General features: G+C 40.7%; 1 protein-coding gene across 2 annotated transcripts in view; it reads left to right on the forward strand.

Annotated features, from left to right (window-relative positions):
• Window positions 1–26,643, forward strand: part of Vcl (vinculin) — a 103,516-nt gene that overhangs the window by 47,868 nt on the left and 29,005 nt on the right. For both annotated transcript variants that reach the window (XM_059273838.1, XM_059273839.1), the window contains exons 3-9: window positions 4,057–4,207; window positions 4,673–4,781; window positions 6,958–7,080; window positions 8,393–8,553; window positions 17,538–17,628; window positions 18,371–18,518; window positions 25,898–26,051. In XM_059273838.1, the coding sequence (XP_059129821.1) occupies window positions 4,057–4,207; window positions 4,673–4,781; window positions 6,958–7,080; window positions 8,393–8,553; window positions 17,538–17,628; window positions 18,371–18,518; window positions 25,898–26,051 (937 nt within the window). The remainder of the gene's footprint in view (window positions 1–4,056; window positions 4,208–4,672; window positions 4,782–6,957; window positions 7,081–8,392; window positions 8,554–17,537; window positions 17,629–18,370; window positions 18,519–25,897; window positions 26,052–26,643) is intronic.

The raw sequence follows: 26,643 nt of genomic DNA on the forward strand, positions 1-26,643 counted from the left end.
ATGCTACCACATCCAGCAAACTTTATTTATTTATTTATTTATCTATTTATTTATTTATTTATTTTGAGAAGGTTCTTTCCTGCTTGGCCTGGCGCTAACTGATTCTGTTAGGTTGTCTGGCCAGTGAGGTCTCCTTCCCCAGTGCTGGGGTTAGAGACATACACCACTGTGCCTGGCCTTTAAATGGGTTATAGGGATCCGAACTTACATGCTCATGCATGCTTGAATGGTAAAGTACTTTACCAACTGAGTCAGCTCCCCAGCCCCTCATTGAAATATTTTAAAGTTGATGCTGGGCGGTGATGGCAAATGCCTTTAATCCCTTAATCCCAGCACTGGGGAGGCAGAGGCAGGCTGATCTCTGTGAGTTCGAGGACAGCCTGGTCTACTACAGAGCCAGTTCCAGGACAGCCAAGGCTATGCAGAGAGATTGTCTTGAAAAACCATAAATAAACAAATAATTTAAAGTTGTAAATTTAATAAATTAGAAAGTATGCATTTTCTCCCATAATGTATACTACATACGTGTGTATTATATATTTATATCTTAAATGTATTTTGATGCAAATTTCACGTTTATACTCATTGATAGAGCCAGACCTTATTGCCTGTCTGGTGGGCCAGATTGGGTCCAGCAAGGCTGATCTCACATTCAAGATCTTTCTGCCTCAGCTTCCCTAGTGCTGAGGTTTTGAATGTGTACTACCATGCCCAGCTTTCAGGCTTAAGTTTTTTTCAAGACAGGGTTTCTCTGTGTAGTTTTGGTGCTGGCTCTGTAGACCAGGTTGGCCCAGAGCTCACAGAGATCTGCCTGGCTCTGCCTCCCGTGTGCTGGTATTAAAGGTGTGCACCTTCACTGCCCAGCTAGGCTTAAGTTTTTAAGACTTGAAGTTACTTCTTTTTTCAGTTACCTTTTACAGATGTTTAAGAAAATGAAACATTGTGTTTACCTGTGTGTCACATTGTCTGAATTCTAATCAGATTTCATCTGGGGCCATTTCCTTCTTACCCAAGGGCTTCCCTAGTTTTGTTATGGTGCATCTGCTGTTGCTGAACACCGTCAACTTCTGCATGTCTCAGGAGGCATGCTGCCTTTGATTTCCAAGTTCATGGTCACTGGAGATAGCTATTAGATCCACATTTCTTCTTGGTAGTGCTAGGAATTACATCCAGGGTTTTTCTGCATGCTAGGCCAGTGTTATAAAGACCTTGGGTTTTAGTAGTTCTAAGATACTGCTTCCTTGTCTTCTGGCTTATATTGTTATCAGAGAGACGTCCACTGTTATTCTTCTGAATGTAAAAGTGCTATTTTTCTTTGGCTGGTGTCTTTAAAAAAAAAAAGTGTTATAATGGGTTTGAAGCAACTTCACTGTGATTTTCTTAGTGTAGTTTTCTTTTTTTAAATTTTAAAGTTTTAATTTATTTTAATTTTATTTTTTACATTTACTTGTTTATTGCTGACCTTGTAAATACTATTTCTTCCCTCTTATCCATTGTGGTGAAAATGTGAGTTCATTAACTTCTGCAGATGGCACTATGGCAGCATATTAAAATTACAGTACCCGTACTTTTGACTACACATTTAGCAGATACACCCATATAGGGTAGAATCATGAGTTTCCAAGGCAGTTCATTGTAGTAGGCTAATAAATTGAGAATTATTATGTAGCTACATAAAAGAATGAGTAGTTCTTTATGTATCTTTAAAATTATTTTTAGTTTTATTTATTTATTTTTGTTTTTTTGAGACAGGGTTTTCCTGTGCAGCCCTGGCTGTCTTGGAATTCACTCTGTAGACCAGGCTGGCCTCAATCTCAGAGAGATCCACCTGCCTCTGTCTCTCAGATTCTGGGATTAAAGGCGTGCGCCACCACTGCCCAGCAAATTAATTTACTTTAATTGTCTGCATGTATGTGCACCACGTGTGTGCCTGGTGCCCTTGGAGGGGAGGTATGGGCAGTTGTGAGCTACCTGTGTGAGTGCTGGGAGCTGAGCTGGGGTCTTCTTCGGGAGTAGCAAGTGCTCTTGACTGCTGAGCCATCTCTTCAGCTCCTGGCCTGTGCACCAGACCAGGTATGGTGCTGTGTGCCTGTAATCCCGGCACTACTTACAAGTTGGAGGCTGGACGAGTACAAGTTCAAAACCAACCAGGGCCACACAGTGGGTTCAAGGCTAGCCTGGAGTACATAGTGAGAGCCTGTCTCAAAGAAAAGAATACAAAAGCTGGGGATGGGGGTGGGTGGGTGGGGAGGGGATTGAGGTGGGGTGGGCTTGCAAAGCAGGTCTTGGTTTCTCACTGGTATTTTCAGGTATGATGGCCTTATGGTACCAGTGTTTATGCCTTAACTTAGTAAAGTATGGGTTTTGCATTTGTAGTAGTGCTTTTTATGTTTTTCATAGCCCACTTCTTTTATATAGTCGAAATTCTCTTTATTCGTTTAATTCTCTTCCTATTAACAATTGTCTTAGAGTTTTATTGCTGTGAAGAGACACCATGACCGTGGCAACTCTTTTAAATCAAAACATTTAATTGAGGTGGCTTGTTTACAGTTTCAGAGGTTCAGTCCATTATCATCAGGATGAGGAGCATGGTGGCATGCAGGCAGATGTGGTGCTGGAGCTGAGAGTCCTACATCTATCTTGATTCAGAGGCAACAGGAATTTGACTGGCTGCCACACTGAGTGAATCTTGAGAAAAAGACCTCAAAGCCCGCTCCCTAGTGACACACTTCCTCCAACAAGTCCACACCCCCTAATAGTGCCCCTCCCTTTGGGGACCATTTTCTTTCAAAGCCCACAACAATGTAATGTTGCTTTATACTTGTGGAAATTTTTGTATTTCATTTGATCCACAAAACGATGCTTTGAATAGGATTCTTTTTGCATATGATGTTTTTTAGTTTTTTCAAATGAGAATGTATAATATTGGAAAATTATTTTTTGTTAAATAATTTGTTCCTTATCTCTCTAAGTTACTCAGTGAAAACAGTAGGTCTATTGAAATGAGATTAGAAGAGATAATCCATTCATTCTTTTCTCTGAATGACTAGTTCAATAAATGAATATATTTTAGTAAGTAAGGTCAAGGAATATACTTGATTTATGCATTTTGAGTTTCTCTGTTGAATGAGTACTCCCCACTTCCACCACCAAATCCTTGGTTGACTTAGTGGTCTATATTAAACTATATTAGTATTAGACTGCTAATTATTGTTTCAGTTACTAAGGCCATTGATCTTTTAATTAACAACATAGTTTTATAGAGTTTTTCAAATGGCCCAAATCCACTTAACAAGATGAGTAAAAAAGAATTGTGTATTACTTTGTTCTTTTTTCCAGTTCCTTTGTATTGTCTGATTATTAAGTCTTACTATATGCTGGGCATGTCACATGCTTTAAAACCCAGCACTTGAAGGCAGAGGCAGATGGATCTTTGAGTTCAAGGTGAATCTGGTCTACATAGTAAATTCCAGGCTAACTGGGGCCACATAGTGAGACCCTGTCTCAAAAAAATCACTACATAATACTTGGGTGCTTCATTTCCAGATGTTAGATCTGACACTACCACAGTGTCTTTCAGTTCTTTATGTAATGTCTGTTGTGGGATGGGGAGGAGTAAGGAAATGAAAGAATTCCAGCAAAGGAGTTATGGAGATGGAACCACCTAAAGGTGCCAAATGTACTCTAACAAAGAACGCTGGGCGGTGGTGGCGCACGCCTTTAATCCCAGCACTCGGGAGGCAGGTGGATCTCCACAGAGTGACTTCCAGGACAGCCAGGACTGTTTCACACAGAATCCTTGTCTCGGGGGAAAAAAAAGAAAGAAAGAAAGAAAGAAAGAAGAACAATTTATTCACAAGCCTAGTGCATTGAGTGAATGAACATGTGTGCTGACATTAGCTCCAAGTTTTAAAATTTAAAAGACCATGCCCTGTTATAAATTGGCCTTGGCTATGTACCATATAGGGGAAAAACCCAGAAATTCACGTGTATACATTTTCTGTATTTGCATATATTGGCTTTTGCTAAGAGTTTAACCTATTTTCTTCCTTCTAGGGTCGAGAATGCTTGCACCAAGCTTGTTCAGGCAGCCCAGATGCTTCAGGCTGACCCATACTCAGTTCCTGCGCGGGATTACCTCATTGATGGGTCTAGGGGAATCCTTTCTGGCACGTCAGACCTACTTCTTACCTTTGATGAGGCTGAGGTAGGTAATCGGAGGCCCCAAAAGACCTCTCTTAGACAAAAGCCTCGTTTTAGATTGTTTGTGGGTGCCCATGAAAATCAGAAGAGGGTGTCATATCCCTCGGGCTGGAGTTAGAGGACGCTGTGAGCCACCTGACCAGGGTCCTCTGGGAGAGCACCACATGTTCTTGACCACTTTGTTGTCACTCCAGCTCCTGAAGCCTAATTTTAAAGATAATAATGGAGGTGGGTCAGCACTTGGCGAATCTCTGCGAGTTCAAGACCAACCTGGTTTACAAAGCAAGTTTCAGGGTAGCCGGGGCTACACAAAGAAACTCTGTCTCGAAAAACAAAAACAAAAAGATAATAATGGAATCCCTGAATGTTTTTTAGAATGCTAAAATATTAAAAAGCTGCATATCTCTAATGCCATTTCCTATGTACTGTTCACTAGTTTGACTCAGTCTCTATGTATATTTTTTTTCAGGTTCGTAAAATTATTAGAGTTTGCAAAGGAATTTTGGAATATCTTACAGTGGCAGAGGTAGTGGAGACTATGGAAGATTTGGTCACTTACACAAAGAATCTTGGGCCAGGTGAGCCAAAACCATCTTTTATATTAAAAGTCTTTATGGACTGACTTTTGACTCAAGAGGAAAGGCTACTCTTCTCTTCCTTGCAGAAAATAGGGGATGCTGCATTGGGCTTCTCTGTGGACAGAGCTGATAGTAGCTTTCCACTGAGGAGATGTTGCTGTCCCTCAGATCTCTTACCTACTTTCTACAAGTCCCAGCACTGTCAGAAACATTAAACCAGACTTGTGAATGCTGATGGGGAAATGTAGGAAATGCTTTTCTGTTTCTGTAATGCTGAAGGCCGTCCTCAGTCCTGGCCTCCCCATTCCACCTTCCACAGCATTCCTTCACTGCCTGCCAGCTGGCATGTAGCTCTTCAGGACTTCTTAGCTTGCTAATTAGCTGCCTACTATTATGGACTTATGCCCTAGCCCAAGGCTGCAAAAATGTAATCAGACCTCAAAGGAGAGAAGAGCTGTTGTGGTTAAATCTCATTTGAAATGATTATTTAGCCATCTGAGTATTGGATATTCAAAATATCCAGATGCCAGCATTTGATCTTATAGATATAACATGACCTCAAGAGTCCATAAAATATGAATAAGATTAATGAAAAGAATAATAGGCGTTTAACTTGATGTTTATTGCTCTGTGAATTATTTTTTAATTGAAATGTTGATGTTTATTTAACAATATCTTTCTAAGGGTCCCGTGTAGTGGGTCTTTGAGCTTACCACATTTTCTGAGTTGTTACTGAAGATCACCTGGAATTTTTTTTTTAAAAATTTTTTTTTAATGGTTGTAGAGGTGTGGTAGGGGATGGCTAGGGTGTATTTGGGAGTGTTAGACATTAACTGAGGTTTAGTGCATGCTAGGCCATTGCTCTACCACTAGGGCATACTCCTAGCCAAGACCTGTATTTTCATTCTCATAACACTGGAAAAAAGGCCTGTTTTTCTCATGTAACTTTATGTGAAACCTAACAAAAATAAAGTACTCTGTGTGAAGCAGAGGCAACCCACCTTCTGCCTCTCCTTGGTCTTGATGGTCTGTGAAACTGACTAAGAAATCCCAGGGGGCCGGGCGGCGGTGGCGCACGCCTTTAATCCCAGCACTCGGGAGGCAGAGCCAGGCGGAGCTCTGTGAGTTCGAGGCCAGCCTGGGCTACAGAGCGAGATCCAGGACAGGCACCAAAACTACACAGAGAAACCCTGTCTCGAAAAACAAAACAGAACAAAAAAAGAAATCCTAGGGGAAATTTGAAAATCAATGCTTAAAACCAAAATCATTTTGCTAGCCAGTGAGATGGCTTAGCTGATAAAAGCACTTGGAGCCGAGCCTGCCGACCTGAGTTCCATCCCCAGGAGCCACACGGTAGAAGGAGAGAACTGACCCCTGCAGATTGTCCTCTGACCTCTACACCTGTACTGTGGCACACGTGTGTGTCCTCACATACACAGACCTATAAATAAACGAATTAAATTTAAAAATCACATAGGACTTTTGAATAATAATGAAGGTAAACAAAGTGCTAGCAGATTAATTCCAAAACACCAGATGCTCAAAAAGCTGCCACCGCTGTACTTTCTATAATATTTTTATTTTGTTTCTAATTTTAAGAGTAGTATATGCTTATTTTGGATCAACTTGAAAAATTCGAAAAATATTACCAAGGTAAGAATAAAACACAGGGCTCAGCAGATACAGGGGTGTGCTGCCAAGCCTGAAGGCCTGAGTTCCATCCCCAGAACTCACGTGGTAGGAGAGAAGCAACTCCCCCAAGTTAACCTCTGACCTCTGTCTATAGGTGCACCATGGCACACATCTATTCTCCCAATATACAAAATGAACGAACGTCTAAAAACCAAAAACAAAACATACCCTGTCCAAACCAACTCACTGTTGTTAGAATTCTCTCCGAGATTCTCGCATCGCTCAGCGCAATAGCCAGATACACAATACGAAACCTGTATACAGCACACAATATGAACATGATGATTACAGTTAGAATTTTCCTTTAATAAATTACCTTTACTGAAAGTACAACATTACATAGAATGGTAGTATTGTTACAGTGTCTGTCTTTAAATGGGGTTGGCTTTTTGTAGTGAGTCAGTCATGGTGGATTTGGGCCGAAAAGGCCAGATCCTGGTTCGTTTCACCACTCGTCCTGCATAATCTCTTCTTTGTGCCCCAGGGATGACTAAGATGGCCAAAATGATTGATGAGAGACAGCAGGAGCTGACTCACCAGGAACACCGGGTGATGCTGGTGAACTCAATGAACACTGTCAAAGAGCTCCTTCCCGTTCTCATTTCAGGTACTTCCTGCTTTGATTATAGGGTGAGGGGAGTTGAGTGTTCTAACTCAGATGGCCATTCCCCTCTGCTGCTTGGGTACATATCCTTTACACAGGGTGAAGATGAGATGTGACTGAGTGTTCATGTAAGATGTGGACAGCAGACGAAGGCTGAGAACCTTATAGTCACCATTTCAAATGTTCTTTTGCTTTCTGCTTTCTTAATTGCCAAAAGGAACTTGCACTTACTAAGTGTCAGTATGTGCCAGTACCTCATTGTTTCTGCCTCTGACATAGACAGGTTGTGGGTTATTTAGTTTACTTCTCAGAAGATAGCTGGATTTAAATTTCTCTGAAACATGTCATTGTCATCCTCCAGTACCTTCAGTTCCAGGGGCTCCAGTGCCTTCTGGGCTCTGTGGGCACCTGTATGCACTTGGCATACAATCACACGTTCATACACGTAAATAAAAAAATTCTTTTTTAATTAAAAAAATTTTTTTTGGGGGGTTGTTTTTTGATAGAAGGTTTATCTTTTATGTAGCCCTAGTTGTCCTGGAACTCACTCTGTAGACCAGGTTGGTCTTGAACTCGCAGAGATCTGCTTGTCTCTGCCTACTGAATGCTGAGATTAAGATATGTGCCACCAATGGCCTGATTAAAAAAAATAAATCTTAAAGACAAGAAGGAAAGAAAGAAAAGAAGGAAGAAAGACAGAGGAGACACTGATGCACATCGAGAGAACTCCTGGAAGATATACTGACTTCTTTGGGGCCTACCGTGGTATGGGGGCAGCAGGCCACTCACTGTTTTATTGGTGTTTTTATCCTGCCCCAGCAGATTTGCAGTGGCTAGAGGTCATGGTGTGTCAGGATGATAATGACCGAGAAAGACATTAAGTACTTTGTGACTGTAGATCAACTGTGTGTGTTAAGTTAGTTCCCTAATGACATGGTGACGCTCTCTTTACACCTTGAATTCACTTTACAATGAAAGTTGCTGATGCTGGAACTTGATGTGCAGATTTGCAGTGTTTGTTTTATATGTTCTTTTTATTTTTGGTTGTGAGCCTAGCCTTTAACGGCTGAGCCATCTCTCCAGCCCTATATGTTCTTTTTAAGACATTAGAAGATCAAAATACATGTTCAAAGTGTGAAACACCACCTGTGAACATTGCTAAGCAACAAGATTAAATTTCAGGCTGACGAGATGGTTCAGACTGTCTACGACCCACACAGATGGTGGAAGAAGAGAACTGACCCCCACCCCCTACCTCTGACCTCCACATCATTTTTTAAAAGACCAAATTCTGATCTTTTGTTTATTTTTATAGCTATGAAGATTTTTGTTACAACCAAAAACTCAAAAAACCAAGGAATAGAAGAAGCTTTGAAAAATCGAAATTTTACTGTAGAAAAAATGAGTGCTGAAATTAATGAGATCATTCGTGTATTACAACTCACTTCTTGGGATGAAGATGCCTGGGCCAGCAAGGTAGGTCTTACTTGAGGAGAAATAATAATAAAAAATTCAAATTCTGCACTCCTGGGAGATTTTGATTGCCATCTGTCTTAATTTTTATCTTGTAACTGTGGATGCCTAAGAATACACAGTTATTGTGGAAACAGTTTCTTGCTCATTTGTTTTATGAGCTCCTTGTCACCTTTATGTATTTCCTCTGTTCCGAGGTGGACTATATAGGTATATAGGATGACTTTTGGTAGAAGGCTGAGGTGTGCAGCCTCCTTTAGGCTTATTTCTTACCAGGTTGAGCTGGTAGAGGACTTGGGATACCATACTTCCTTAGGTGGGATCATCATTTTTTATGCGGTGCTTGTTGCCAGGTGACTTGAGAAAGACAGAGAATATGCCTATAATTATGCACTTGATGGAAGACTTGTCCTTTGTCAACCTTTGATTAAGAGGAGTGTGCAGAGGAAGCTCTCAGGACTTTTAGATGTATTGCTTGATCATTCTGTTAATTAAAATATTGGTCTTCTTAATTTGCTGTCTAGTTTACAGATCCCTTTGCCTTCTGTAGAAACTCCCCATAGACTCCAAGGGGAGTCCATTGATGTGGATTCCTTTTAGAGCCTGTGGGTAGTTGTTTGGAGTTGTTGACACTCTGGTCTACTTATTCCTATGCAATGGCAAAGCTTCCAGGTCTGGGGAAGCCAAGCCATTTTGCTTTATACTTGCCTTAGAGAAGCCCAGGATGCAGGCAGTGGGGGGACGCCCCACCTCCAGGGTCTGGCTTTCCCATGTATGACCCAAATGCTGTCACCAAGGTCCCCCAGCTGGTTGTTAACAGACAAAGTGACTTTATAATTTGGCTTCCATTGAGTAGTTCTTAGAGCTGTTTTCTTCAGGACCATGTAAGGTAAGGTCACATTTGGGGCTGAACATCAATGGCTAGTCCTCCCTCCCGCTGCTCAGAAAGCTAGTTTAGCCATGCATAGTCAAGTAGTTTATTTTTAACTATAGATTATTTACAGAGGTGTCTCCTCATTGACAGTATGTTCTTTTAACTGGTTCAAAAATTGTATTTTAGGTTTTTATGATAAAATCATCTTAAGTCTCTGATATTTGATTTAATTTTGCTTTTGCTTGATAACTTTCACTTCCCAATGACTTCTTTGTGCATCTTTTTTCTGTTGTTGTTCTCTTGTTTGTTTTATTCTTTTTCTCGAGCTTAGAAGGTAAGCTTTCCCTTGCCCTTCAGTTTCATTTTTGCTTAAAAAGAGAAAAAGCATGTCTGTGAGGTTTCCTTGTGCTGTGTCTTATTTTGTGTGCCGGTGTGTAACACTGTGCTCGGGTATGTGTCAGGAAATGATTTAGTGTGGAATTCTGGGCTGTGTTGCGCAGACTGACTTTGGCTCTTACTGAATTGGTATTTTTTGGGTGGGCGGGACAAAACAGAAAAGATGGCTGTGGCATATCAGGGTTTCTGTATTCGGTAGGTGCTTTTTTCTCTTTGAGAAGGCCCCGGAGAACATTTTTTTTTGCCTATTCTATCCCAATGACCTCATTTGAAGGGCACATTTCCCTAGGTAGCTGGGTTAGTTACCTGTGGATCCAGCTTTTGGGAAAGAAGACTTGAGGCGATGCCAGCTAGGTGCTTCTCCTAGCAGCCATCTTTGTAGGCCTTGACATTTTGCTTTTGGAGATGCATTCTTGAGGTTTCACCTGTAGTGAAAGTGAATAGGCTAGAGAGCTGTCCTGCTTACACGACCAAAGTCAAAGAGGACAAGAGGTAAAGAATAGTGATTTTTAATTTTTTTTTCTTACCTTGAGTTAACCAGGCTTCCTGCATGTTCTGTTGCCTAGGCTGCGAGTCAGCTGTAATTCAACGATTTCATGTTCCCCTAACCAAATCTCTTCCCTTTGCTTCTAGCAGATGAAGCTAGTAAGGAAGAACAGGCATTTAATCGTAATGTTTCTCCGAGTTGGAGGGAAAAATAATCTGCCATTTAGTGAATACATGTTATTGGGTTTGTTTTGTGCAACTGCCATCCAGAAATGCTTCTTAAAAAACAAGCAAGCAAAACCCAAATGAGTTTAGTGGGTTTTCAGTACTAGGATTATGGACTTGGGCAGGATGGACAAGGGCGGTCGACCTGGTTCCCTCACCCGCTGTCTTGTGGCCGGCCCATAGTCATGTTGCTCTGAAGGAAGCTGGCTACTTAGGATGATGCAAAACTAACTTCATCAAGAGTGAGAATAAATTAAGTTTGTTCGGCCAAATACGTGGCATTAGAATGAACAAAAGGAATATTTTTATCTGCCTGCTTTTGTCATATGATTCCTTGGCTCAGAAATGAAAATGGAATAAAAAGATGCACATGACAAGTCACTGCCAGCCCTGTCACCTTCCTGCTTTACCTCTATTAAACCCTATGTGTAAACTCTTTAGTGGTTAAAAGAATATTTAGAAAAAGAAAATTCACCCTGAAAATGGACAGTGGTGACTAGGGGATTGGCTTTTTTTTTTTTTTTTTTTTTAAGTAGGATTCCGAATCCCTCTTTCCTGAACGGTGAGCAGTAAATTCACCAGATCTGGAGTCTGTCTGTTGCCACCAGGTTCCCATTCTGCTCAATGCGTAGTGTCTTTGGCCCCCTCCCGCCCTCCCTCGAAGTAATTAACGTTGTCTCCCCACACTTGTTTCACGCCTTCCCATTGGTGCAGTGCTCTTCTGGAAAGCGAAGGCTCCTCTAGAAAAGTGGGGGAAGAAAGTAAGTGGAACACATGCTTGGTAAAGATACGTCTTCTGAGTAAGTCCAGAGTTTGCCGAGGCAATGAATAGTGGACCTGTTATACCTCCATTCAACTCGCAGATTCACACATTTAGTAGTAACTTTAAACATTTCATTTCTATTGGAAGTAAAAGCTGTCCCTTGACTCAACAGTCATCGTACAGTGATCGCTGAAGTGAAGCCAGCATTTTTTCCTGGGACCACATTATGATCAAAGGAACTTGAGTTAAATACCACTCTTACTCCACTCTGCAAATTAAGAACGCTACACTTAATCTTTAAAATATTATTGATGTTACTTGTATCTTGATACATGTTGGGAGTGGAGAGAAAACCAAGCATTTCCTTGCTAAGATTTTTTGAGCCTTACAGAGGTAGCTTTTCACGTGGAGTCCTCAGGCACTGTGATTCACAGTTGGTTATGGTGGTGAGTCTCCTGCTGGGGTCTAGGCTGGGGACAGACAGCAGTGACTAACTAGGATGTCTTCGACTTAAGCTCTCTCTACTCTTTACCACAGAAGGAAATGCTGGTTAGATTGTACTATCCTGTAACACCCTTACTTCAGACCATTGGGACTTCAGGGTTGAGTTTCATTTTGATTGCTATAAACAGATCAGGTTGTATATAAGCACAAAACATTTCTTTTTGAGTGTTCTCAAGTTTTGTTTTAGCCGTCAGTACAGTAAGAAATTTATCTATAGGAGTTTGGCTCAGTAGTTTAACTCAGGCATCTATGGTGTTTTACTCACCTCTCGAGGAAAATCCTCAAATGCTAAAGGTGTTTCCCATCTGATGTAGGTTATCTTTAGCTGGCCCATCTGTGAGTGTGCTCGCAGCGGGCATAGTTGTTAGAGTTGTGAAGCTTTTATCAAAGGGGAGAAACCCAGGCTGGAGCAGGTAACTGTCTGAAGTCTTAGGACAAGGTGACTTTCTCATTGGTCAGTCTATTCTTCCTGGCAATGTCTTTGTTCAAAACATTGGCATGGTGCCTTAGAAATGAGATCAGAAAAAAAGTGGAATGGGGATATAAGTATTAGCAGAAGAAAGAAAAGGCTGGGCAATAGTTTCCGTGTTTAAAAATTTTGACTTAAAAATACTAGCATTGTAGGACTCTCCCTTCCATTTTAAATTTATTTTATTATTATTATTTTTTTTTGAGACTGGGTCTCTCTATATAGTCCTGGCTGTCCTGGAACTTGCTATTTAGACAGGTTGGCCTTGAACTCACAGAGATCCTCCTGCCTCTGCCTTCAGAGTGCTGAGCTCCACTTTTCTAACTGTCGTTACTCTGGATATCAATGACAGGTATTCTGAGGCCTGAACATGTTCTTAGGAAGGCACACACAGAGGGCTGTTGTGCTTTGTTGTGGATTTCCTTCCACCATGGCTGTGTGGGAGAGACTGCTGGGACACTGAAGTTTTGATTTTGAGTAACACACACACACACACACACACACACACACACACACACACCACATATTCACACACAAATTAAAAATAATTTGGGGCCTGGCATGGTGGCCCCAATTTTGTAATTGTAATTGTAATTCCAAGCGTTCAGTAGGCAAAGGTAAGAGGACCTTAAGTTTGAGGCCAGCCTGGTCTACACAGTGAGTTCCAGTCTACCCCAGGCTACTTGTTAGCCATTGTCTCAACAAAACAAAAAGAAAATAAACAAATACCCCAAGCTACAACAACAACAACCACAAGAGAAATTGGTGTTGGCTTTTTTCTTTTCCCAAATTTGAATTTTTATGGAGAAGAGTAAAGGTGCAATGTTTTCTCCTCTACTCTGTACGCTTACACTTACTTGGCAGGGCTTAACAAAATGCTCTGTAGTATACAGTATGGTTGACCACAGATTGTGATGATTTTCATCATATATATTATATACACACACTCATACATGTATATCTTCACACTGATTATTTTTATCATATATATATTATATACACACACTCATACATGTATATCTTAACACTGATTATTTTTATCATATATATATGTATTATATACACACACTCATACATGTATATCTCCACACTGATTATTTTATCATATATATATTATATACATACACTCATACATGTATATCTTCACACTGATTATTTTATCATATATATTATATACACACACTCATACATGTATATCTTCACACTGATTATTTTTATCATATATATATTATATACACACACTCATACATGTATATCTTCACACTGATTATTTTATCATATATATATTATATACACACTCATACATGTATATCTCCACACTGATTATTTTTATCATATATATATATTATATACACCCACTCATACATATGTATCTTCACACTGACTTCTAGTCATAATGCCAGGGCATCTGTTTCTATCATGTCTGCTGCTCATGCACTTACGTTACTCATCACAGGATTCGTTGATTTCATCATAAACTCTGCCCTTTAAAAAATACATGTGGGATTCTTTAGCAACAAAAATATATGTCCCTATAAAGACTTTGTTTTTTGATAGGCTTATTAGCTGCTGTGCTCCAAAAAGAATTCAAGGAGGTCTTTTACATGACTGTTATAAATCTTTAGGACTGTCTAGATCACATGCTTTAAACTAGAGGGGTAGAGAGTGACTCAGAGGGTAAAGGCACCTGTGACTAGTCTGATGATCTAAGTTTGATCCCTGGAACCCACACTGTCCGAGAGAATTGACTCCAGTGAATTGTCCTCTGACCTTTACACGTCTGCTGTGGCATACTTTCACCCAACACATACACACAAAAAATAAACAAAACAACAATAGCAACAACAACAAAAACCAACCTAGAAACTAACTGAAATCCCCAGTTTTGAAAGTGCAGCTTCAGGGGGGCTGGAGAGATGGCTCAGAGGTTAAGAGTCCTGGCTGTTCTTCCAGGGGTCCTGAGTTCAATTCCCAGCAACCACATGGTGGCTCACAGCCATCTGTAATGAGATCTGGTGCCTTCTTCCAGCCTGCAAGGATACATGCAGGCAGAACACTGTATACATAATAAATAAATCTTAAAAAAAAAAAAAAAAAAAAAAAGAAAGTGCAGCTTCAGGGCTGGAGAGACTGCTTAGAGATAAGAGCACTGGCTGCTCTTCAGAGGACCCGGGTTCAATTCCCAGCACCCACATGGTAGCTCACAACTGTCTGCGGCTCCAGGGCATCTGATGCCCTCTTCTGGCCTCCACAGGGCACTGGGCATGCGCATAGTGCACAAACATACATGAAGGCAAACACTCATATACGTTAAAAAACATTGCCGCTCCATTCCACGTTTGCCATTGGCTCAGTGCAGGCAAAACGAGCATCTGCTAATTTTAATTTCCTGGCGTTGTCAGATCTGCTCAGAAGAAAATTACTCTCTTCCTGAGAATCATATTCTTTCTTCACAGTGAAGGGGCCATTTGAGCTTATTAGAGAAAAAGGAGCGATTTTCGAGGATGCTGAATAGAGCCAAGCTTGTTTTCCCATTGGGCTTCCAACCATTTCGGGCTATTGGGGAATAAAGCAGTCATTTATGTTAGTGCAGATTATGAGTTTGATTCTGGAGCTTCGCTTGTGAGAAGCAGTAACTGGGGCTCGTACTGACAAGGTGGACATTCGCTGACTGCTGCAGAAGGTTTGTGGCATTTTTGGCAACTCTTTTGGAAAAACAAAAAGCAAAACAACAATAACAACAACAACAACAAAAACGAGTTTCGTGTGATATAAAATAAGAGGTTGATGTCAACAAACTTAAGATCAAATGGTCCTAAGAGTGATTCCTTGCTTCTTACAAAATGATATTTAAACCTGAGATTCAATGAAGTAATTGAAGGGAAAAAATGGCTGATATAGAATTTACCATGCAGGAAATTCAATTAAAGTTAGCCGTCCTAACCAGCAGCCTTTACTGCTAGGTTAGTGCTAAAACAAGTCTGACTTTTTGAAAAGATATCATTTTCTTTGGAATTTAGATTTTGAAATGTAGATATATGTCCATGGGTTTTCCCACCCCAAAATAAAAATATCACTGCCAGGTGGTGGTGGTGCACACCTTTTGATCCCTAGCACTCAGGAGGCGGAGGCAGGTGGATCTCTGTGAGTTTGAGGCCAGCCTGGTCTACAGAGCAAGTTCTAGAACAGCCAGAACCACACAGAGAAACCCTGTCTCGAAAAACCAAAAACAAAACAACAACAACAACAAAAAAAGTATTGCAGAAATGTTTATTAACAATTTTACATTTTACATGGACACAATTATTCCTCTTTTCCAAGGTATGCACATTATTTCCCAAGAGAAATAAACAAATCCACACCTAGACAACTTGTTAAATCTTATAACTTAGTGAAATACTGAAAGCTGTCCAGTTAGTTCTTTGAGGTTAGGAGATACCCGAGACTCTTAAAAAGATATCTGTTTGGGCCTTTCTTATTTGGAATTCAGCCTCTGTGTTACTTCCAGGGGCAAGGTTTGCTGTATAAATTAACGTACAACAAAGTAGAAGAAAGAAACAGATTTAAACATTACTAGCAACTCACCTAAAGATACTCCTCTCCTGTTTTACTAGTTATAAATGGACTAGATCTTCATGATGCTGCCTTATCCTAGTAGCTACCATAATTCCATGTAGCTTGGTAACTTTTTACTACACCCCCTACCCATCCCCATAGCTTAGTTCACCTTTTTGTTGCTGTGGCTGAGAATAGTTAGAATGGGAGACCTTTTTCTATTTTTCTAGACGGGAAAGAAGGGAATCCTAAAGTGGAGAGTCTGTCGTTTGAGTAGGTATTTTAGAAACGCTGGGGGTCCAGCTGCCGCTCGTTTTAAACCTGTGACTGTTGCCTGTTCTTTGTGTTAGTGGTGGCTCTTTGACTTGGAACTAGGGCTGTGCTTGCTGCCTCCTTGTGGAAGCTTGATGTACAACAGCTGTAGGATTGGAAACTGAAGAAAGCTTAGGGATAGGGGCATGGCTTAGAATTTTAGAGGTTAACATTATGCTTTGATGAGTTGACTCTCTGAGTGTCAGTCCTCTAGTGCAAAAAGGAGATGGGCTGTTTTTTTAAGATGTTAAGAGGAGACTTAAGAGGTGGCCATGCTGGGGCCCGCGGCACACACCTGTAATCCCAGAATTTGTGAGGCAGAAACAGAGGCCGGCAAATGGTTGTGAGGCCAGTCTGGTCGACATAATGAGTTCCAGGGAAGGTAGGGCTACACAGTTATACCTGAGAGAGACAGACAGGGACAGACGGGGTGAGGAGACAGAGACAGAGAGACAGTGTACCAACCTACCAATTCTAAAGATTAGCACAAGGATATTTGTTATATTGTTTTTTTGCATTTTCACGTATTAAGAATTGATTGAGCTGGGAGTGGTGGCAAATACCTTTAATTGCGAAATTTCTATGAGTTCAAGGCCAGCCTGGTCGACATAGTAAGTTCTGACCAGCCAGAGCTATGAAACCCCCCCCCCCCCAATTCTCTTTGTTGACTGTTTCCTAGCTATATATATCCTGGGAGATTGATTCTTGTTGGTTTTATGCTTATCATCATGAATCCTGGTTATAAGCAACACATTGAGATCCACGTATTAGGGATGGCAAGTGGTCTAAGTCAGTGATAGCAGGGAAGGCCAGCAGTATGCTTTTCTTATAAAACTTTTAGTGGTTTATTTGGAGAACTAAAACAAAATGGTTACATTAACACCTTCTATTTATTTTTCCAACAAGTAATTCCAAGGTTTTTTTAAAAATTAATTATATATAATGAGACATCATCCAGTGTGTGTGTGTGCGCGCGCGCGCGCGCGCATTTCAAAACAAGAAATAAAAGAACCGTGCTTGGCACCACATACTAATGAGGCTTGTCTGAAGCAGGAGGGCTCTGGCAAGGCTTCAGCTGATGGCTGTGGACTAGAGGAAAGGCTGATAGTGAAGCATGAGGCAACGGGGCTTTTTCCTGCTGAAGACTTTAGACATTTCTTGGCTTGAGCAGTTTTTTAAGTTTTAGCCGTGGAGACACAGGAGGCGGAATAGACTCCACTGGAGATTTGCATGCAAGGTGTTGCATTTTGACAGACCCGGGCATTGTGGTGTGATGAGATCACTGTAAGGTTGTTGTAGGCCTGCCTTAGCTGTTGTGTGTTAGTGCGGTAACTACCTCTCTGTAAAAACCGAGAGACCTGGATGCAAAACAGACAGGTAACTGTGGGGTTTCCCTTCCAAAGGACACCGAAGCCATGAAGAGAGCGCTGGCATCCATAGACTCCAAATTGAACCAGGCCAAAGGTTGGCTCCGGGACCCCAGTGCCTCCCCAGGTAACCCTGCAGTTCTTCTTTTCTGAACAATAAACAGCTAAAATTTGAACAAATGAAGGAAAGGAGTGAATCCTTCTAACCTCAGTATCCTGAGGTAACTATAACATCCCATCAGAGTTCCTAGTAACCGAAACATTCCTGGTATAAAGGCACAGGCCTTTATCACCTCTCATCATGAACGAATAAACAAATCTAAGCTGGCATTCTTCGAAAGATGCCTGGCTCACCCATCCCCTGAATCAGAAAGGTAATTATTCTGAATAAAAGCTCTTTTTTGATACAATTTTGCATACTACCATTGATGTCAGCAAAGTACTTAGTTAAGCAGATTGTACAGTGATGTCTATAAGAATTGTAAAATGAAGTTGGCTATATAAAGATAAGACCAAAGTATGTTATTGAGCTTGGATTTTCTGATTTAATATTTATTCCGTTTTGGATTGTTTGAACAAGTGTGACAAGCCTAATGGAAGTTGGAGGTGGCATCATCCTCATTCTTATGTCATCCACCTGATATCTCTGAGCAGATACAGTGCCAAATGCCTTTTTCAGCAGAGCCTGTGGTGAAAACCTCACCTCATGGTTGGGAGGCACTCCATGCCTGTTAGCTGTCAGACAGAAGGCCTTCTATCAGCTGTCTGTTCAAATCAGCCATTCCTTCATGAATGAAATGATTGTAAAGTAACCTCTCTGAATAATTGATGTGCCTACAGTGTAGATACTGAATATCTCACTACTCTAGGGGACGCCGGGGAGCAGGCCATCAGGCAGATCTTAGACGAAGCTGGAAAAGTTGGTGAACTCTGTGCAGGCAAGGAACGCAGGGAGATCCTGGGAACCTGCAAAATGCTAGGGCAGATGACTGACCAGGTGGCTGACCTCCGAGCCAGGTAAGGTCCCTCTGCTTTTCCCAAACCAGCCGTGAATAACTCACTCCTGGTGGGGTGCTTCAGGATGGAAGGCCTGCCAATTTGACTGAATTGTCTTTTGCTGATAACAGAACTGCAAAATATTCAAAGACTAGTAAAGTTAGAGTTCATTTTGTTGTTGATTTTTTTTTTTTTTTAAAGTTTTTAGCTAGGGTTTTATGAAGAATAAGCGGCAGGAGTTGAAGTCTGACCAAATTAGTTCTCTTTTATAAAAGATGGATGGGTAGAAAGAGACATCAGAGAGTAACAACAGGGCTGGAGATATATCTCACTTGGTAGAATGCTTGTTTAGGATGCATGAATCTCAGATAGTAGCACCCATCAACCAGGCAAGGACGGTATGCTTCGGATCCTAGAACTCAGGAGCTGGAGGCAGGAAGGTCAGAGTTCAGTGTCGTCCTCAGCTGCCTATTGAAGTGAAGGCCAGCCTGAGCCACATGCGATAGTGTTTTTTCATTGTGTGTTAAAAATTTATTTTTAAAACTGTTAATATTTTATTATTTCTGTGTACACACCTATATTGTCTGGGCCACCTCACAGGCCCTTGTAATTTTATAACCTTCTTTTTACCCTTCTCCAGTCTTGGTTTTTAGAATTCCCCTACTCCCAAATAATTATACTTAGTTTGCTATTGAAATAAAACTCAGATGAATAAAGATTTAAAAAAAATTCATCTATGCAGTTAATGAGTATATTAGAGACATTGAGAAGACTGAATTGTGCTGAGAGGCCTAGTGTAGATGAAGTTTAATTTAGCTTCGAGAATGTCCTGAAACTTCTTGATCATTCAGATACACATATACATATGCATACCATATATAACAGCACAGAAACGAACCTCAACATGCTCCATACCATTGTACTTGGTCCAAAGTACTCATCTAACTGAGGATTGTAAAAGCACTGCTTTTGGAGCAGAATGAAATTTTTATTCCTATGAAACCATTCATTTCCACTTAAAAACAATGCAGATATGTGTACAATACCAGGCACTCTTTTTGTGGCATTGTAGATATAGAAGCCCCTCCAGAGGTGTATTTGAAGCGGGAGGGAACAGCTTAGATGTGGTCTCATGGCTCTCACTGAGCCTGGCTCCTGTTGAGAAGCAGACTTCCCTGTCAGAAGCATGGCAGGAACTTTGCAGAAAGGACAAAAAGAAGTCTTGTTCCCATTTGGAAAAATGCCAGTGCAGTTTGACAAGGTTCTGGGCTCTTCTGATTTTTCATTGCTGGCTCTTTGGTCTGCAGCCCTTTCACAGGGTGGCAGGCAGTTTTCACTTGGAATTCTCAAAAACACAGTTGTGAATATAAGCAAAAGAATGAGGCGGTTGTATGGGAGAGACCACTAATCTGTTAGGAGAAAAGGCTAGACCAGAGATCAGTAACTATGCCCCCACTCCACACTGGAGCCTGTGTTATCCTTTCATGATAAAAGACTAGAAAGACCTCTCTTCCCATTGTGTTTTTCTGACATGTACCCAGCTGTTTTATCATTTTAATGGCGGGAGCACAGTAACTCTTTCTTCACTAATAGGCTTCTAGGTTTTAAGAATACATTTTTACCTGTGTAGAACTCAAAACTTTTTAGTTTGAATTCGGCCCATACATAGTCTTACCTTTTCACAGTTAGATCCATATATCAGAAGTATTCCTCATGACTAATTGCTATATTTGAAAGAGATAAAAGAAACCATGGGCAGTATTCCCTCAGTCTTCTATTTTCTTGTCAGGTTGTGGGAAGGCCTCAAGTGAGGTAAAGGCTTATGTATACACTTGGCAGTACATTTATGGAGCTCATTACCTACAGTGTTAGTAGAGATGGACTTTTAAAAGGAGGGCAGAGGGGTTGAGCAGATCACTCAGTCAGTAAAGTACTTGCCAAACAAGTGTGAAGCGCCTTAGAAGCTACGTAAAAACGTCGGACCTCATAGCATTCTGGGTCTACAATCTCATTGCCAATGAGGTAGAGACAGGCATGTTCCTGGAGCCCCAGCCAGCCTAGCCTAATCAGCAAGTTCTAGACCAGTGAGAAACCCTGTGTCATAAAACAAAGCGAATGACAACTGAGAAACAACACCCATACCCTGGCATATACACGTGGACACAAACGTGCATATGTACACATACACGCAGAAAAAGATAGACATGGGACTGGAGAGATGGCTCAATGGATAAGAGCACTGGCTGCTCTTTGAGAGGACCTGGGTTCAGTTCTTAGCACCTATGCAGTAGCATACAACTGTCTGTAGCTCCAGTTCCAGAGGATTCGATGCCCTCTTCTGGCCTCTGCAGGCACTGCATGCACATGGTGCATAGGCAGACATGCAGACCAAACACCCATACACATGAAGTAAGAATAAAGGCATCTCGAAAAAATTTCGTTTGAAGATAGGTAATAGATTCATTTTAGAAGCTCAGATTAGGATGAATCATGTCATTCTTTAAAATGATAAAATTGTCACACCTATGACTGGTTTTATTAGCCTAGGTGGATTAAAATAATCTGAGTTTGGAAAAAGGATGGCAAGTCTTACTTTGTGGCCTAGAAAGTCTGTTAAAGGAATGGTCTCTATTCAGTCTCATCATTTTTTTTCGCATTAGTAGAATACCGTTTCTGAGACAAGGAAATATATCAGTTCTTAAAGACTTCATAGGAAACAGTGTGCTCTTTTTGTTTTGCAGTACTAACATGTTACATAGTAATGGAAGGTACACATTAATATTATTGTTGGGAGGTTGGAGAGATGGGTCAGCAGTTAAGAACACTGGCTGTTCTTCCAGAGGACCTGGGTTCATTCCCAGCACCCACATGGCAGTTTACAATTGTCTGTAACCCCAGTTCCTGAGGATCTGGCACCCTCACACAGACATACATGCAGGTAAAATACCAAAGCACATAAAAAAATAAATAAAAAAGAAAGAAAATTAAGAGAGAAGTCAGGAAATATGCCACAGTGCACATTTTTCACTAGCCCTTTGTCTCAGAAACCCCCATGTCAGACTTGCTTCTAAATGAAAGCTATCAGCCTAGTGGTGGTGTATGCCTTTAGTTCCAGCATTCAGGAGGCAGAGGCAGGCAGATCTCTGTGAGTTCGAGGCCAGCTTGGTCTACAAAGCAAGTTCCAGGACAAGTAGAGCTGTTACACAGAGAGCTGTCTTGAACACCCCCTTTTCCCAAAGAAAAGATTGTTAGGTTCATCATAATAGCGACGATAGTTTTGTTACATTAGTAGTTTATAAACTCGTATTCTCAGAGTGTTTTCAAGTATATTTTTTCTTTCTCATTTTTTTTCCTTTCCTTTTTGCTACCCCCCCTTGCCACTTGATCTGGTATGGGGGACACACCCCCACCTTTTACCCCAAGGTACTCTTGAGGAGTGAGAGATAAAAGATTCAGATAGAAGGATAGAGGAGAGAGAAAAAGACAGAAATACAGGATAGCCTTGGGAGGGCCTGGATCCTTATCTACTGCCCCAGAACTTTATTCAAAAGGGCTTTTTATAACAATGTCAAGGGGCGAGGCAAAAGACTTCCCCCTTGCTAGATACAACCAAGTGTAGACCCTTCCAAACACCTGGTACCCAGGCCCATGGTCCAGTCATCCTCTTGTGCATTCTTGCTGATAAAGCAAGCTCAGATCTCACTAGGAGACCTCTGTGGGCTCCCACAGGACCCTCTACTTAATATTTTAAAATATTAAACTCCCCATGAAGAGATTGCAAGTAGCTGTAACAACCACAGCAATCCTCATAGCTGCCACATCTTTCAGGGAAGGAGTAGAGGATAATAAAGATGGAATGTCCATTTTGAATGAGTCTGAGATATCTATAGAAATCTTAGCTGCACCAGGCCCTTTTTTAAATCAATAAAGTCCTTATGCAACTGCATCAAATAAATCAAACTCCGGATGCAACTGCATCAAACTTAAAGACTCCCTTAGCTTCACCAAACATAAACAGGTTAACATAATTCTAACATAAATATTACTATACATAATTAAAATTCTCTTAAACTTACATCCAAAAGCAAACTCTTAATAGAACCATTAAAATTTAAAAACTTTAGCAAAAATACACTTTTAAGCAATCTCTTAATAGAGTCATTTGCATTTCTTGGTAACAAAACATAGGATAAACTTGTGATGCATTCGCATCAAATTTAAATACTTCCTTAACTTCATCAAACCATGGTGCATCAATATCGATAGGTTAACATAACAACTCTAACACAATTATAATTCCTACAAACCTACATTCAAAAGCAATACTCTCAGTATAACCATTAACACTTTAAAAACTTTAGCAAACATCCAAAAGCAATTTCTTAATAGAACTATATAAAACATAGAGTACATTGACACAAGTTAACATCAGTCTACTCAAGGGACAAGAAAATTTTTTTTAATTAAGTTAAATAGACTGAGGAATATTAACTCCCCCTTTTCTTTATAATTTTTTAAACTGTATTTTGAGCCTAAGTAAAAAAAAACAAACACAACCAGTCCCATAAACAATTCTATTTTTTTTTTAAAGAACTGTCTCCCCCCCACCCCCGAGACAGGGTTTCTTTGTGTAGCTTTGCGCCTTTCCTGGAACTCACTTGGTAGCTCAGGCTGGCCTTGAACTCACAGAGATCCGCCTGCCTCTGCCTCCTGAGTACTGGGATTAAAGGCATGTGCCTGCACCACCTGAACAGTTCTATTTTTAACACAAAACATTTTGTGAATCACCACAGTTAATAGAGTCTATATAAGTAGGTAAGTCAAAATTGTCCCATTGCAATGGAATCATTCCATTCTATTTCATTTCTTAAGTCTGAAAAGTTCAAAAAATGAATTCTGGTACCAGTCTTCCAAATATGAAGAAACCCACAACCAAAAACTTTTTGCAATTAACAATTCTAGTTCAGACACATGTCTCTGAAACTTTAGTTCTCAGCCACAGAGGCACTTTCAGTTACAGCAGCATCTTATGGCAGTCCTTCCCTAGTAACCTTGCCCAGAATTTTTTTTTTTTCAAAGCTGATTTCAGATTTATTCCGTCTTCATTTTGAAGAACAATTTTAGGCATAATTTTAAAAGATTATTGTGAACAGCAAAATACAACCAGATGTCCTTGGCAATGGGTGTTTGGTCCCTGCTCAGGGGCAGCTGGGAAGATGGATCTTTTTATATGAACTTTGGTTTCCTCTCTGTGAGAGTCAAAGGAGATGAAGGAAAACTGTGCATATGACATTCTGGGGATGCCTGGCACATGACTTCTGTAGCCTCTTCACTGACCCTTCTGTTCTTTCTAGTATTCTGACATCTGTGTCACCAAAACCAAAGTAACCCCAAGTCCCATACATACATACATACACATGTACATACAGATATACAAACATACATACATTCACACATCTTCTTAGTGACATCTCGCTTTGAATGTGTGCTTTATCACAGTAACATCAGGGATAGTTACTGGCTCTGTAGGGTTTATATGAGCAAGAATTGTTGAGACCAAGGTTGGATAAAGCACAGGGACAAATAGCCAAACGAATGGAAACACATGAACTATGAACCAATGGCTGAGGGGCCCCCAACTGGATCAGGCCCTCTGAATAGGTGAGACAGTTGATTGGCTTGATCTGTTTGGGAGGCATCCAGGCAGTGGGACCGGGTCCTGTGCTCATTGCATGAGTTGGCTGTTTGAAACCTGGGGCCTATGCAGGGTTGCTTGGCTCGGCCTGGGAGGAGGGGACTGGACCTGCCTGGACTGAGTCTACCAGGTTGATCTCAGTCCGCGGGGGAGGCTTTGCCCTGGAGGAGGTGGGAATAGGGGGTGGGCTAGGGGAAAGGTGAGGGGGGCGGGAGGGGGGAGAACAAGGGAATCCATGGCTGATAATGTAGAACTGAATTGTATTGCAAAATTTAAAAAAAAAAAAAAAGAATTACAAAAAAAAAAAAGGTGATTGTCCAGAAGGTTGTGGAATAAAAGTCCCAAGGAAACTGCTTTTAGGAAAAGAAAATACCAAAAAGGACTGGAGAGACATGGTTGCCCAGAATTTTATTCAAAAGGGCTTTTTATAACAATGCCAAGCGATGAGGCAAAAGACCCACCCCTTGCTAGATAGACCCTTCCAAACACTTGGTAGCCAGGCCTGTGGTCCAGTCATCCTCTTGTGCAACCTTGCTGGTAAAGCAAGCTCAGATCTTACTAGGAAACCTCTGTGGGCTCCCACAAACTGGGAATTGAACTCGGGAGCTCACAGATTTAGGCAAGCTGTCTACAACTATGAGCCATACCTCAGCTCTGATGTATATTATCTTTACAGTCCCTTTTCCCCCTTCCCAGTGCTGGGGTCAAACCCTTAATGCTGTCTAACACTGTACTAATAAGGCATTTCCTGTTAAAGTATGTTATTCTGATACTTGAAGTTACTTTGTTAAATTAGCAGGGCGAATACTGTATTGTTACTTACCTTCATTTTATGTTATTTTAGTTTTATAAATAAGAAAGAGAAGCTGCTAGGGGTGTGGCACACCCCCTTAATTTCAGCACTTGGGAGTTTGAGGCCAGCCTGGTCCAAATAGTGATGTCTAGCCTGTGCTACATAGGCAGAGCTGGTTTCAAAAACAAGAAAACCCCCCAAACCAAACACATTCTAAAGCCTAAGACATTTTGTTCTAAACATTAGAACAAAAATCCCACAGGGTCAAAAGGTCAGGATTTAGAGATGCAGGTCTACTTGATTTCACTGTGGTATATTCTCTCATACTATATACACTATGTTCTGAAATAATTCCAAAGTGCGTGTGACTCCCCATGAACAAGACAAGTTAATTGGCTACTCATTTTAAAAACACACATTTCTATAGTAACAAAGCCCTCTATAACAGTGAGAGCTCCAGCAAAATTTCCTACTGAAGTTTATGTTTGGTTTTATGTCTATATATCTCTATATAGATATATAGTCAAGAATAATGATCATCAAAATTTGCAAGCCTGGCTCCCAAGTCATTTAAATAGTTCCCTAACAGTAATGATGAGTTGGACATGGTGGTGCCTGCTTATAATTCTAGCCCTTGGGAAGAAGAATCTGGAAGATGAAGTGTTCCAAGCTAGCTACATAAGACTTGATCTCAAAAATACAAAACAGAATAAAAGCATGTGTTTTTGAAAGCAAAAGAGAAAGTGGGTGGTGTGGATGTTTTTCCTTTGTTCAGTTTTCTTGTGCTGTCTGAGCTTACTGGGGAAATGAGAAAGACACATACATTAATAAAAATGACATGTTCTGGGTAAAGGAATATTTGTTATTACGTGTCTGAGAGGATGTAATGACTGTGTCTGTCATTCTGAGTAGAGGACAAGGAGCCTCACCAGTGGCCATGCAGAAGGCCCAGCAGGTGTCTCAGGGTCTCGACGTGCTCACTGCGAAAGTAGAAAATGCAGCTCGAAAGCTGGAAGCCATGACAAACTCAAAGCAGAGTATTGCAAAGAAGATTGATGCTGCCCAGGTGAGGAGGGTTTCTAAACAGCCCGCTTCTCTTTCCTACGCTGCCCTTTGCTGTCCTGTGCTGTGGGTAGATAATGGATGCTCCTTAGTGATGACTGATTCCCAGCAGTTTCCAGTGGTAACACCTCTACCATCATAGTTGTAGACTCAGGTTTGTCTACATTTTGAATTAAAGGTCTCAATTTTCAGTACTTCAACTAGTAAAAGGATCTCTGAATATGACAGAATCGTAGATTTGGAAACTGTTTCCTGTCTTAGAATTCACTACTCTATTAGGTCATAGTGGTATTCAAATTTAGGATTCTACTCTATATAAAACACCTTTAAAGCATTTCACAAAAACAAATGCTTGAAAACTTGGGGAAAAAAGTCTGATTAATCCAGGACAGGCTCCAAAACTACACAGAGAAACCCTGTCTCAACAAACAAACAAACAAACAAACAAAAAATCCCAAATAAACAAAAAAACCCAAAAAAGTCTGATTAATTTAAAGATGGGATAAAGCTTATGAAGATACTTTATTCCTTTTTGTTGTTGTGTATCTTTGTTCTTTCTGTTTGGGTATCAAACTCAGGGCCTTGTGCATGTTAGT

The sequence above is a fragment of the Peromyscus eremicus genome, chromosome 9 (assembly GCF_949786415.1).
Source record: "Peromyscus eremicus chromosome 9, PerEre_H2_v1, whole genome shotgun sequence".
NCBI lineage: Eukaryota > Metazoa > Chordata > Mammalia > Rodentia > Cricetidae > Peromyscus > Peromyscus eremicus.